General features: G+C 38.0%; 1 protein-coding gene and 1 long non-coding RNA gene across 8 annotated transcripts in view; one reads left to right on the top strand and one right to left on the bottom strand.

The window, feature by feature from the left end:
• VEZT (vezatin, adherens junctions transmembrane protein) overlaps positions 1-12,131 on the top strand; it is a 64,145-nt gene that overhangs the window by 3,173 nt on the left and 48,841 nt on the right. For 3 of the 7 annotated variants that reach the window (XM_036250983.1, XM_036250984.1, XM_036250982.1), the window contains exon 1: positions 10,260-10,408. The exons of 2 other annotated variants lie outside the window; for them this stretch is intronic. In XM_036250983.1, the coding sequence (XP_036106876.1) occupies positions 10,328-10,408 (81 nt within the window). In that variant the 5' untranslated portion in view covers positions 10,260-10,327. Of the gene's footprint in view, positions 1-10,259; positions 10,409-12,131 lie in introns of those variants that run through there. 2 more of the 7 variants (XM_036250987.1, XM_036250988.1) reach the window with 2 other exon arrangements.
• LOC118623432 lies at positions 3,931-10,890 on the bottom strand. The gene is made up of 3 exons (XR_004958278.1): positions 10,860-10,890; positions 4,589-4,718; positions 3,931-4,035 (listed from the first exon to the last, which is right to left on the bottom strand). It is a non-coding gene; the product is annotated as an uncharacterized LOC118623432 (long non-coding RNA).

The following is a 12,131-nucleotide window of genomic DNA, read 5'->3' as shown; positions in this document are numbered from 1 at the left end:
GTACCAATTTATACTTCTACCATCAGTATTTGAGAAGTCCAGTTGCTCTACATCCTCACCATCACTTGCTAATTTCAGTCTTTCTTTTTATCATTCTCGTGGGTGAGTACTGGTATCTCCTCTGGCTTTTATATGCATTTCCCTGACAAGGGAATTGAGTATCTTTTTATGTGTTTATGGACCCGTTCTATATCCACTTTTGCGAAGACAATTAAAGTTTTTTCTTTGTTTGTTTGTTTTGCCTATTTTTCCATTGAGTTATCTCTTTTTCTTACTTATTTGAAGGAGTTCTTTACATGTGCTGGGGATATAAGCCCTTCGTTACATATTTGTACCTCACCTATCTTCTCTCAGGATACAGAAAGAGATGGGAAACTGCCTGACTCATTTAGAAGGCAAGCAATGAAAATGTTCTTGGGTTAGAAGATCATTTTTAAGTAGAAATAACGTGCATGTCTCATAGAGCAATTGTGAGTATTAAATGCCAATATGTCATCTGAGTGCCTGTCACATTGTGAGCATTCAGTAAATATTAGCTATTATTATTTTCCAGAAAAATTTTAAGTTTTCAAAGTAGTTTCTCAGTTTTTAGTTTCATAACACTAATTAGATCGTCTTATGTTTATTTATGCCCTCTCTCTTTTTGTTGCATAGATTTGTCACAGTGTTGACTTTCCAGATAGATTTTTTAAAAACCTAGTTTCTGGTTTTGTTCGATCAGCTAAATTGTGTGTGTTTATGGTTTAAAATATTTTTTAAAAATTTTACTTTTTTTCTTTAATTTCCTATCTTCTTCTTTCTTTGTGTTTAATTTTAATGATTTGGGTTTTTTTGTTTGTTTGTTTTTGTTTGTTGCTTTGTTTTGTTTTCTCTAGCTTCTGGAGTTAAAGTCTTAACTACTGAATATAATTTGTAAGGTTATAAATTTTCCTTTGAGTGCTGCATTGGCTATGTCATGAGATTTAAAATGTAGTTTGTCTCATGGCTTTGTAATTTCCATTTTGATTTCTCCTTTAGCCCATGATTTATTTAATGTCCAGGTGTATGGGTAAGGGATCAGTGTTATTGTTAGTGATGAGTTTTCTCCATATGCCCTCTAGACACATAATTCCATCCTGATCATTATGGAATGCATCACCTGTATTCCCTTGTCCTATGGTTACTATTTGGGTTCAGCCAATGAGAAGGACCTGCAAATCCAAGGTATTTTAGTCTGTTCAGGCTGCTATAACAAAAATGCCATACACTGGATGGCTTATAAACAACAAAAATTCATTTCTCACAGTTCTAGAGTCTGGGAAATCTAAGGTCAAGGTGCCAGCATAGTTGTTCTGGTGAGGACCTGCTGCCTGGTTTATAGATGGCTGTCTTTTCCCTGTGTCCTCACGTGAGCAAAAGGTGAGAGAGTGCTTTTACACTCTTGTCTTACAAAGGCACTGATTCTATTCCTGAGGACTCTGACCACATGACCTAATTGCCTCTCAAAGGCCCACCTCCAAATCCCATCACACTGGGGATTAAGTTTCACAGTGAATTTCGGGAGAACACAGATATTCAGTTTATAGCAAAAGGGTAGAAGAGAGACCACTAGAGGTATTTATCCTCCTAGTTTTTTTCTCTGTAGGGCTACCATTTGGTGGTGATTGTATTCCTGAATATAAAAACCCAACTCTTACTGGGGGATTCCTTTAACTTCAACTCTTACAAGACTTCAGTGACACTGCTTCTTTTCCTTGGCCTTTAGGCCTATGGTAATAACTTTCTGCTATTGCTACTCCCTAGGTCTTTCGCTATTCCTGTTGGTTGCCTTAACACTGCTTATAGCATTGGAAATACATGGTCATTTCATTAAACGTTTCAGTTACCCATTTTGAATGCCATCTATTTCTTTCAAAGTCTTCCTGCAAAATAACTCCCTTGGTTAACAACTATTTTGCTGCCCCTGTTCTGTTCTCTAGGATTAACTCTTGTCCATTTTCAATCATGGCCTCTGGTTTTGCTGAGAACTGTTCTTTATTTCTTAGTGACTCAGAGCCTCATATGAAATGGGTGTTAAAGTATATTCTTTTTGGCAGCTGCACACCTTTCACAATTTGATTCTTGCTAGTGCAGGTTTGTGGCCCTAAGAGTTGCTTTAGAGGTTGAAGAATTCCAGGTTTTAGTAAGATTTTGGTTTTCTTGGCAATATAGTTTCCTGAAATGTAGTAGGTTTCTAGTCTGTTTGCTTCTAGACAGTTTCATACACAAGTAACCATAGCTAAAGAATTCATTGCACACAGTTCTTAAATCTGAAGTCTATAGATTATCTATTGGTTGTTTTGGATCTTTTCCCCCTCTCATTCAACTTAATGGCAACAACCCTGATCATCTCTAGTAAGAAGCTTGAGTGGAAAAAGTACCATTCATAATTGGATTTTAGCAACTAGGCAGGTTTCCTGTTATTTGGGGGAGAGTCTTGGGAAAGGCCTGAGGCCACCATCTTATCTCCTGCCTTTTGGCATTTCCAGGCATGAGAATCCCAACCCCCCACCCCCATCACCCCTTTCAGTTAACTTGAACTTCAGGCCACAGGCAGAGAGCCTTCTTTTGCAGAGCTGCAAGCTTGTTGGGGACATGGTCTGTCTTCCAAGGCATTACAATACAGTGGCAATAATTTTATCAAAAGTTTTGCCATTTGGCTATAGTGGGTCATCAGATTTTTAGCCTGCAATATGTTTCCTTGCTATTCACCATTCAATCACCAGCCCTACTAGATACCAAGTACTATATCAGCCATAGATCCTAGTGCAGAAAACAGAAACCCCTCTACTATAAACAGGAAAAAATTTAATACAGGAAATAGTGGATAGAATATTGTTGGAAGGTCTAGAGCAAGGATGGGGAACGTCTGGCATTATATGGCCCACGAAGTCAGCTCCAGCCATCACTTTAGGGGTGAGTTAATTAAATGTTTGACCAAATATAGCAGGCTGATTTTTAAGTTGATAATTTTGTATGGCCCACAAATGATGTTATAAATATCCAAATGGCCCTTGGCAGAAAAAAAGTTCCCCTACCCCTGGTCTAGAGGATCAAGTTCTATCAATGCTGTTAGGCTCCTGAAGCCAAGAACACATGATCATGATCATAGTTACAATCCAAGAATCAGGAAGCCATCATCACATTTGCCTCTCTGTAACCTACAATGCTGATACAACAGTACTGGAACTCAGAATCTAGCCACTGTCTCTACCACAATGGCCTCTGCATTACCAGGAAGCTGAGGAATACATAATGGAATTCTACTATAGAAACATTTTGCCTTCACAGCTTTAATAGCCAAAAAAAGAAAGAAAGAAGAAGAGACGCTAAAGTAGAGATTGAACAAATCAGGCCACCTTATCCATCATAGGACCTAAGCTCTCTTCCCCTAAGAAATGTAACTGGGATATTTTTGGTAGATTTGGTATAATACTGGTACTTTCATGATTTTCAGAGTCAGAATCAGACCTGTTTATATCTTAACACTCAGAGTTATATGCAGCATTAAAATTAAAAATTTTAAATCACGGAAAATTTTGAAAAGTATCTCAACCACATTCTTTTCCTATTTAAAACTCTTTTGAGCCCTGAGCAGTTTGGCTCAGCAGTTAGAGCATCAGCCTGTGGTCCAGAGAGACCCAGGTTCGGTTCCTGCTAAGGGCGTGTACCTCGGTTGCAGTTTGTCCTTGCCCCTGGTTGGTCATGCGGGTGACAACCACTCGATGTGTCCCTTTCACGTCGATGTTTCTCTCTCTCTCTCTCTCTCTCTCCCTCCCTTCCTCCCTCCCACTCTATCTGAACAAAAAAATGGAAAAATGTCCTCGGGTGAGGATAAAAAATGAATAAATAAATAAAACCCTTTTGAAGTGTCTTGTTTTAATATAAGTTTCCTGGAATATTAGTTAATTTTCTTATCTTTTAGTTTTGGACTTCTGTATTCTCCTTCCGGAAGTTTCTTTTGAGTCCTCCTAGTGCAGGACTAGGGATGCACTGAAGGATGGTGTAGTAGAGGAACTAAAAAAAAAAAGAAAAGGAAGAGTGAGGTTCCTAGGCCTAATTCCTAGTTCTTGTTCTGGAATTTGACAACCTTCTTTTCATCGGGTCTAAATTCCCTATATAGCGGTGGTTCTCAAACTTCCTAATGCCACCACCCTTTAATACAGTTCCTCATGTTGTGGTGACCCCCAACCATAAAATTATTTTTGTTGCTACTTCATAACTGTAATTTTGCTACTGTTATGTCTTAGGTGACCCCTGTGAAAAGGTCGTTCGACCCCCAAAGGGGTTGCGACCCACAGATTGAGAATTACTGCTGTATACTTTTAAAATTAATTTCATTTTCTTGGAGCCTGACTTCTCCAAGAGGCTGAAGTAGGAAAGACAGTGTAGTGTAACCTCAGACTTGGACCTATTAAGCTGAACAGCAACCGGCACAGTTAGAAAATGATGGACACCATATTTAACACAAGTACTAAGCAAAATAAATACTGAAATACCAATATTGACTTTTTATACTGTTATTATAATTTCTAATTAAGGTGTTTGAGAGTAAGATTTCTCTAGTCACCTTAGACAGTTGTTGAAGTTCTGGTGTTGCTCTTTCATAGAGTTCAGATTTTTTTCATTATAAATTAATTGCAGAAACTTGGAGTCATTTATCCTATCTTGAATCCTGTTACTCCTGGAGGGAAGAGTACCTACAAAAAGAACTTTTTATTAGAAGGACCTTCTTACATTATTTGTAGTGTATTTAAACTGTTTCTTTGTAACTTCATTATAGAGACAACATTGTCCTCAAGTGAACTTTTACGCTTTCAAATCTCTGTCCTTGGTAACCCTATTTTCTGTGTTTGAACTCTGGTGTTTATTGAAATCCATTTTCTTTTCCTTTGTTCATGAATGGGAGAGCTAATGTTTGCCTTCTTATCATGATCTCTTTCCCTCCTTCATCCTTCATACTTCTCAGTAAATTATGAAATGTTAACCCTTTGTTGGCAATGTGTTCAAGTTTTGCTTACCCCACACCCCCTCACTATATCAATCAAATAAATGTGAGATGGCTCTCATGCCATCTCCCACATTAAAATTTTTTTTAATCCTCTTTTGAAACTCTTTCTTTGTATTTTTTTTTAATCGATTGATGAAAGAGAGAGAGAGAGAAATTTGTTGCACTACCTATCCATGTATTCATTCATTGGTTGCTTCTTGTATGTGCCCTGATTGGGGATCGAACCCGCAACTTTAGCATATGGGGATGATGCTCTAACCAACTGAGCTACCCGGCCATGTCCCTTTCTTTGTATTTTTAAAGGTTATCCTCTCCAAAGAACATGAAAGCATTTTTTATGAGTATCATTTGTAGATTCATTTCTACTTACGTTATTGATTTTACTAATGGAAGGAAAATGTTTTTTTCTATGTGTGTATACATTGACAATAGTAGGTATATTGATAATGGAGTTTGCTGTCTGGAATAATCATACATATAAAATTTAAGGTATTATTGTTTCATTCTATTTTTCCTTAAAATGTATCTTCAGTTTCTTATAGTACATGAAGCTCTACAATTACATTATATAAAATAATCTTCTAAATTGTAACTGAGAGTCTGAGCATAGCAAAATTTAAGCTTTATCACTGTTATAGAATATTTATTAATGGAGTTATTAAATCTTAACCACATTGACATAAAAGATTGACCATTAAGACCAAAGCTAGTGTATCACCAGATATGAAAACATAAATTTGTTTCACATGAATTATAAAAAGTATTCTTGGGAAACAAATCTTCACTTTTTTTGTCTGTGTCATGTTGTTTCTTCAATTTTGTTTGTTCGTTTTTTTAATCTTTATTGTTGAATATAAAATGTATTACAGATGTTCCACGTTTTTCCCCCATTGACCCCCTCCTCCCCACTCCCACCCCCCTCCCGCCTTTTCCCACAATATTGTCTGTGTCCATTGGTTATGCATATAAGTTCTCTGGTTTATTTCTTCCCAAACCCCCAACCCCTTTCCCTTTGAGGTTTGTCAGTCTAGCAATGAATTTGTACTTTTTTTTTCTTTTTTTTGATATTTTGTTCAGATGGAGTGGGAGGGATAGAGAGAGAGAGAAACATCGACGTGAAAGGGACACATCAAGTGGTTGCCACCCGCACGACCCAACCAGGGCCGGGGACAAACTGCAACCGAGGTACGTGGCCTTAGGAGGAAACGAACCAGGGTCTCTCCGGACCGCAGGCCGACGCTCTAACCGCTGAACCAAACCGGCTAGGGCTGAATTTGTACTTCTTAATCCCTTCACCTTTTTCACCCATTCCCCCAACCCCCTCCCATCTGGCAACCAACAAAATGTTCTCTGTATCTATGAGAATGTTTCTGTTCTGCCTGTTCATTTTGTTTGTAGATTCCATTGTCGATAGATATGTATTCATTGCCATTTTGTTTGTTCATATATTTTATCTTTTTCTTCAGAAAGACCCTTCATCATTTCATATAATAACGGTTTGGTGGTAATGAACTCCTTTAACTTTTTCTTGAAAGTATATGGCCATCGATTCTAAATGAAAGCTTTGCAGGATAGAGTAATCTTGGTTGTAGGTTCTTGCTTTTCATCACTCTGAATATTTCTTGCCACTCCCTTCTGGCCTGCAAAGTTTCTTTTGAGAAATCAGCTGACAGTCTTATGGGAACTCCCTTGTAGGTAACTAGCTGCCTTTCTTTTGCTGCTTTTAAGATTCTCTCTTTGTCTTGAACCTTTTGCATTTTGATGATGATGTGTCTTGGTGTGGACCTCTTAGGGTTCATCTTGTTTGGGACTCTCTGTGCTTCCTGGACTTGTATGTCTGTTTCCTTCACCAAATTAGGAAAGTTTTCTGCCATTATTGTTTCAAACAGGTTTTTGATTTCTTGTTCTCGCTCTTCTCCTTCTGGCACCCCCAAGATGTTGGCATGCTTGAAGTTGTCCCAGAGGCTCCTTACACTATCCTCATTTTTTTGGATTCTTTTTTATTTTTGCTGTTCTGATTGGGCGTTTTTTGCTTCCTTACATTCCAAATCGATGGTTTGCTTCTTGGATTTACGTACTCTACTATTGAAGCTATGTAAATTATTCTTTATTTCAGTTAATGCCTCCTTCATTTCTGACTGTGCATCCATTATTTCTGACCTTTGTATCCTCATTTTGGCTGCCTCCCTGTGTTTGTTTCTGTGTATTACTTAACGAGAGGTATGGGGCTAGCTGCGACCAGATGCTGCTCGTTTGAAAGAATTTAGGAAAAACCTGCAGCAGGATCCAAGACAGGCCAATCCTATGGTTAAGCAAGTGGCAACAGCTTGGGTGGGCCTGAAAGTTGGGTGGGGCGGGGCAGGGCCTCAGGGAGTCACCAGGGCGGGGCTACCGGTGAGCCAGGTTGCTGGAGGCCCATATATGGCGGTTGTTTGCCGCCCCAGGGAAGGGCTCACCAAAGGAACAAAGGCCTCTGATAGCAAGTTTGTCCTGGAGAAAGCCCCTCTCCAGTCCTCGCTCCAGTGCCAAACAGCTCAGTTCTTCCCTGTATGTCTCTGGCGCCCCTCGAGCTGCCTCCCCTCCAAGCTTAGAGGGAGAGAGTCCGATAAGTCTGTGCGCGGGCCCTTTAAGGAGCTGCCTGGGGCTCCAGCCGCCTCAGCCTCCCTGAGCCTCAGTTCCCGCTGGTTTTTCCAGCCAGAAGTTATGGGGACTCTCTTCCTGGCACTGCAACCCTGAGCGGGGGCACCTGGTGTGGGACGGGGACCCCTCAGTCCTCAGGAAGGACCTTCCCAGCCGAGGTGTCCTCCTGATTTTTATCCGCCACACGTGGGTGTGGGACCAGCCCGTCCCCTCCGCCCCTCCTACCAGTCTGGATGTGGCTGCTGCTTTAATTCCGTAGTTGTAGGACTTCCATTCAGCTTGATTTCAGGCGGTTTTGAATGATGGTTGTTCTGTAGTTTAGTTGTAACTTTGATGTGGTTGTTGGAGGACGTGATACCGCGTTTACCTACCCGCCATCTTGACCGGAAGTCTGTTTCTTCAATTTTGGATTCTTCGCATATCCCCGGCGTTCCAGTATAGATTTTAACATTTTATCTTGGTATCTTATATAGTTATATTAAAGACTTTCATTTTTTTAAAAGCCTTGTGGAAAGGAGACTAGACTAGTAGTCATGAATGACATTAATTAGCAATGATATCTTGAATGAATCATTTAATTTCTTTAAAGCTAGCTTCTCATTTCTTATATGAAAAGGAATTATACCAGATCATCATTTAGTATGAAATTATTTTCAAATCTGATAAATTGAGAGAGAATAGACCTTTAGAGGCTTCCATTAATTAGAAAATACAGGGAGAAATTCTGGTCATTTCCAGTCTATTTTTAGATCAGAAACTCTGACTCAATTTTAGTTTTCCCAGTTCTGTGCCCGAGGTTTGTTCCCTGCATTTCCAGAAGCAAATCACACCTTAAGGATTTAGGAGAAAAGGCCCAAAGCTCAGTGTACTCCACAGTGGCACAGTGTTAGTGTACTGATTTGACTGCCTTTCGATTTTTAGATTATTGCTTATATAGCTATTGAGACTTGTTATTTGACCTACTACCGCAGATCAAAATGTTCAGTAGGTTTTTGTTTTGTTTTGTTTTCTTTTTTTAAATCATCCCCTGACGGTATCTTTCCATTTATTTTCAGACAGAGTGGGAGGGAAAGAGAGAGAGAGAGAAACATTGATATGAGAGAGACACATCTATCAGTTGACCCTGACCAGGGCTGGGGACCAAACTGCAACTGCAGTATGTGCCCTTGATCAGAATCGAACCTGTGACTCTTTGGTCCATCTTCGACGCTCCAACCACTGATTTGGAACCAGAACCAAATCAGCCAGGGCTGTTTTTATTTGGAATAATAAATCTGAGGACATCCTTTATTTTTTAAATCCACATTGTAATTTTTTTAGCTGACAGAATATGGCCACCTATATTTTATTGTTAGGATTTTGCTGATTAATTCATAAGCATTAATATGTCTTTAACACCTTTATTAAAATGGATTTTCTACTTCAGTGTATATCTATCTTGCCCTGTCCTTTTTATTTTACTTTTCCTGACAGAATCTTTGTTTATTATGAAAGGGAATAATGAATCATTTTAAAAGAAAGATGTCCTCTTTATCTCTTAACAGAATCACAAATTCTGTCTCTGCATTATTATTATTATTATTGATAAGAAAATAAGGTTGGATGTGAGCTACTAATATCTATTCATTTTAATGTTTATTACATGCTCTTCTGACACCATTTCGCCAACGTGTCTGACCTAGCTCCATTTTTTTCCTAAAGCACTTAAAAATAATAGTTTTAGTTCCTCACCTTGCTTTTGCTCTGCATTCAGTAAGTCCCCAGTATATGCCAGCTGGTTAACCAGATATTGGTAGGGAATGCTTGATCCATTATTGCTATGTCTCTTCCTTTAGTTAAGACCAAGTCACTGCTGTCCTTTATTTTTAGTCAGTTGAGTGTATAATCTGTATAAATCAACTTTCTCCCTTTGCACCTGTTCATCTTTTGTTTTGTTTTGGACTATAGATTATTGTACTTAAGTACATTTACTATTGTGTAGAAAAAATTTTAAATTACTCTTTTAAAAATTTTTTATTGTGTGTAACATTCCATGTAGAATTAATTGGATGGAATGCATTTCTGTTGGGAAATATCAGGAAGCCTATAATCAGGAAAATTTATTATATGTCATACCTGCTCCTGGTTTTAAAAATCTTTTAAGTAAACACAAATATTAAGCAATATCCTTTTATGCTGAAAACAAACAAACAAAACCCCACCCTCCTTATTACTTCTTCTGCAGTTACTGAACAATACTGAGTGACACTGAAGAAAATGTTCAGGTTTTTTTTTTTTTTTTTTTTTTTTTTTTTTTTTTATCCTCACCCGAGAATATTTTTCCATTTTTTTGTACAGATAGAGTGGGAGGGAGAGAGAGACAGAAACATCGACGTGAAGGGACACATCGAGTGGCTGCCACCCGCACGACCCACCAGGGCCGGGGACAAACTGCAACCGAAGTACATGCCCTTAGCGGGAACCGAACCCGGGTCTCTCCGGACCGCAGGCTGACGCTCTAACCGCTGAGCCAAACCGGCCAGGGCTGTTCAGGTTTTTTTTTTTGAAGAGCTGCTTCTGATAGGAAAATGCTTAGTAATGATGAAGACACACCCTCCAATTTAGTGGCCATTTTCTAGTGTTGTTCTGGAGAAACAAGTGGGAACCATCAAAGAAAGAATGTACGGATCAAAAAAACATGGGCAAGAGACAGTACATTTTTCATCTAGATCAACTGGAGAAATTAGAACTATGCTGTCTGTGAGTAGTTTAATTAGTTGGACTTAATTTTTATGGACCCTTTTAGCCTACTTAATCTTTTTTAATTCTATGATTAGATTTTGCTTTGCTGAATTAAATTAACTCTTGGATTTGGGCCTTTTGGAATTATAAATTAAAAGTTATGTTGAAATGTGTAAACTACTAAAAGTATTTCCTATTATTTTATAATATCTTGAATTTTGCAAGGTACTATTCTGTTTAAGGTTTAAAGTGGGGAAGGCGGAAGACAATAAGTGGTTGTTTTCAAATTATACTTTTTGATTGTATACTGATTAAAGATAAGTGAAAGTACATAGAAATAGCAAGTTGGCAATATAATTAATAGCAATGGGGAAATTTATTTTCCTTTGTAAGGTTTTGTTAATTATGACAGTTTTAACTCTATATATATACCAAAAGCTTCTTTCTTAAAAATAGAGAAAATAGCTACCTTGTATGGTTTGTTAATGACAGTCTTCTTCATCAGCTTATTTTGTAGTGTTTTACAATTAGCCTGGGAAGAAATAAGGAAATAATAGCAATTGACAACAGGAGTTTCAATCATATTTTTTAAATGATGTTCTATCTGATAATTATATTTAGACCTATAACCTTAAGCTATAGCCAAGATAAAATATTTTAAAAATATATTTAGTAGCCAATGAATAATTGTTTCTAAGCAAATATTCCCCATCAACCACTGAGCCACACCAACCAGACTCTTCTTTGCATTTTATACCTGAAAATTTCCCTCTGGTTTCTGCCTGAATTATTCCTAATTGCTATTTTGTTAACCCTAGGTTAATAATTATAGAACTCTCTTAAAGATGAGTCTGCAGAAAAATCATGGAGCCTGTAGATCATAAGAATACTATTTCTATGAAGGTTCAGAGAAGTTGCCAGTATTCAAAATATATTCACAGAAAAGATATAATTCAGACTTGTGTTTCTAGATTCAAGGGACTATATAATTCTATGAAACTTAAAGCCAGTGAAAGGGGAATAATTTGAGATGAGGACAACCTGGTGCTGTCCCATGTGCCCTCCCGTCCAGCATGGCCGGCCCCCTTCTCGGGATCTGTAACAATCTTTTCAGTGGCAGTTGTCTCCTAATCTGTTGGCCTCAACACATCTGAAAAATAGCCAATTTTAAAACAATAAGATGAACTTGAGAGTGAAGACGTGGTTGTTCTTTCTAGATCTCCTTTTTCCTCAGAGGCAATTTTGTGTTTTGGTTAAGGTTGTAGGCTTTAGACTCAGACCAGCTAGCTTCACATTCTGTTGGGTAACCTTGGACAAGTTCTTTAAACTCCATATGCCCCAATTCCTTTCTGATATAGGAATAATAGTACTTGGTGCTATTTAGAAGTTTAGTAATAATAATAGTACTCTTCAGAAGTTTGTTGTTAGGAGTAAATTGGGTATTACAAAACATGCCTAACTTTAATGCCTAGCGTATAGCAACTCAACAAATGTTAATTCTTTTTACTGTTACTCTTATTATTTTCCAGTTTTTGCACTACTCTTTTCCAAAATACTGGTCTCTATTAGGGCCCTCTTGTCTTCTCACACTATGTATTATCTCTAACTGAGCTCATCTACTCTGTTTCCATACCCATATGCTACCATATGGGTTTGCCATCATACTTATTTGCTAAAAACTCAAATCTATACATTCAAACTAGGCCACTCTCCTGATCTCCAGATACTTTAGGTCTAAGTA

Source organism: Molossus molossus, unplaced genomic scaffold (genome assembly GCF_014108415.1).
Source record: "Molossus molossus isolate mMolMol1 unplaced genomic scaffold, mMolMol1.p scaffold_m16_p_10, whole genome shotgun sequence".
Classification (NCBI taxonomy): domain Eukaryota; kingdom Metazoa; phylum Chordata; class Mammalia; order Chiroptera; family Molossidae; genus Molossus; species Molossus molossus.
Note: the sequence above shows the minus strand (reverse complement) of the source record. Positions and strands in the feature narration are given on the sequence as shown.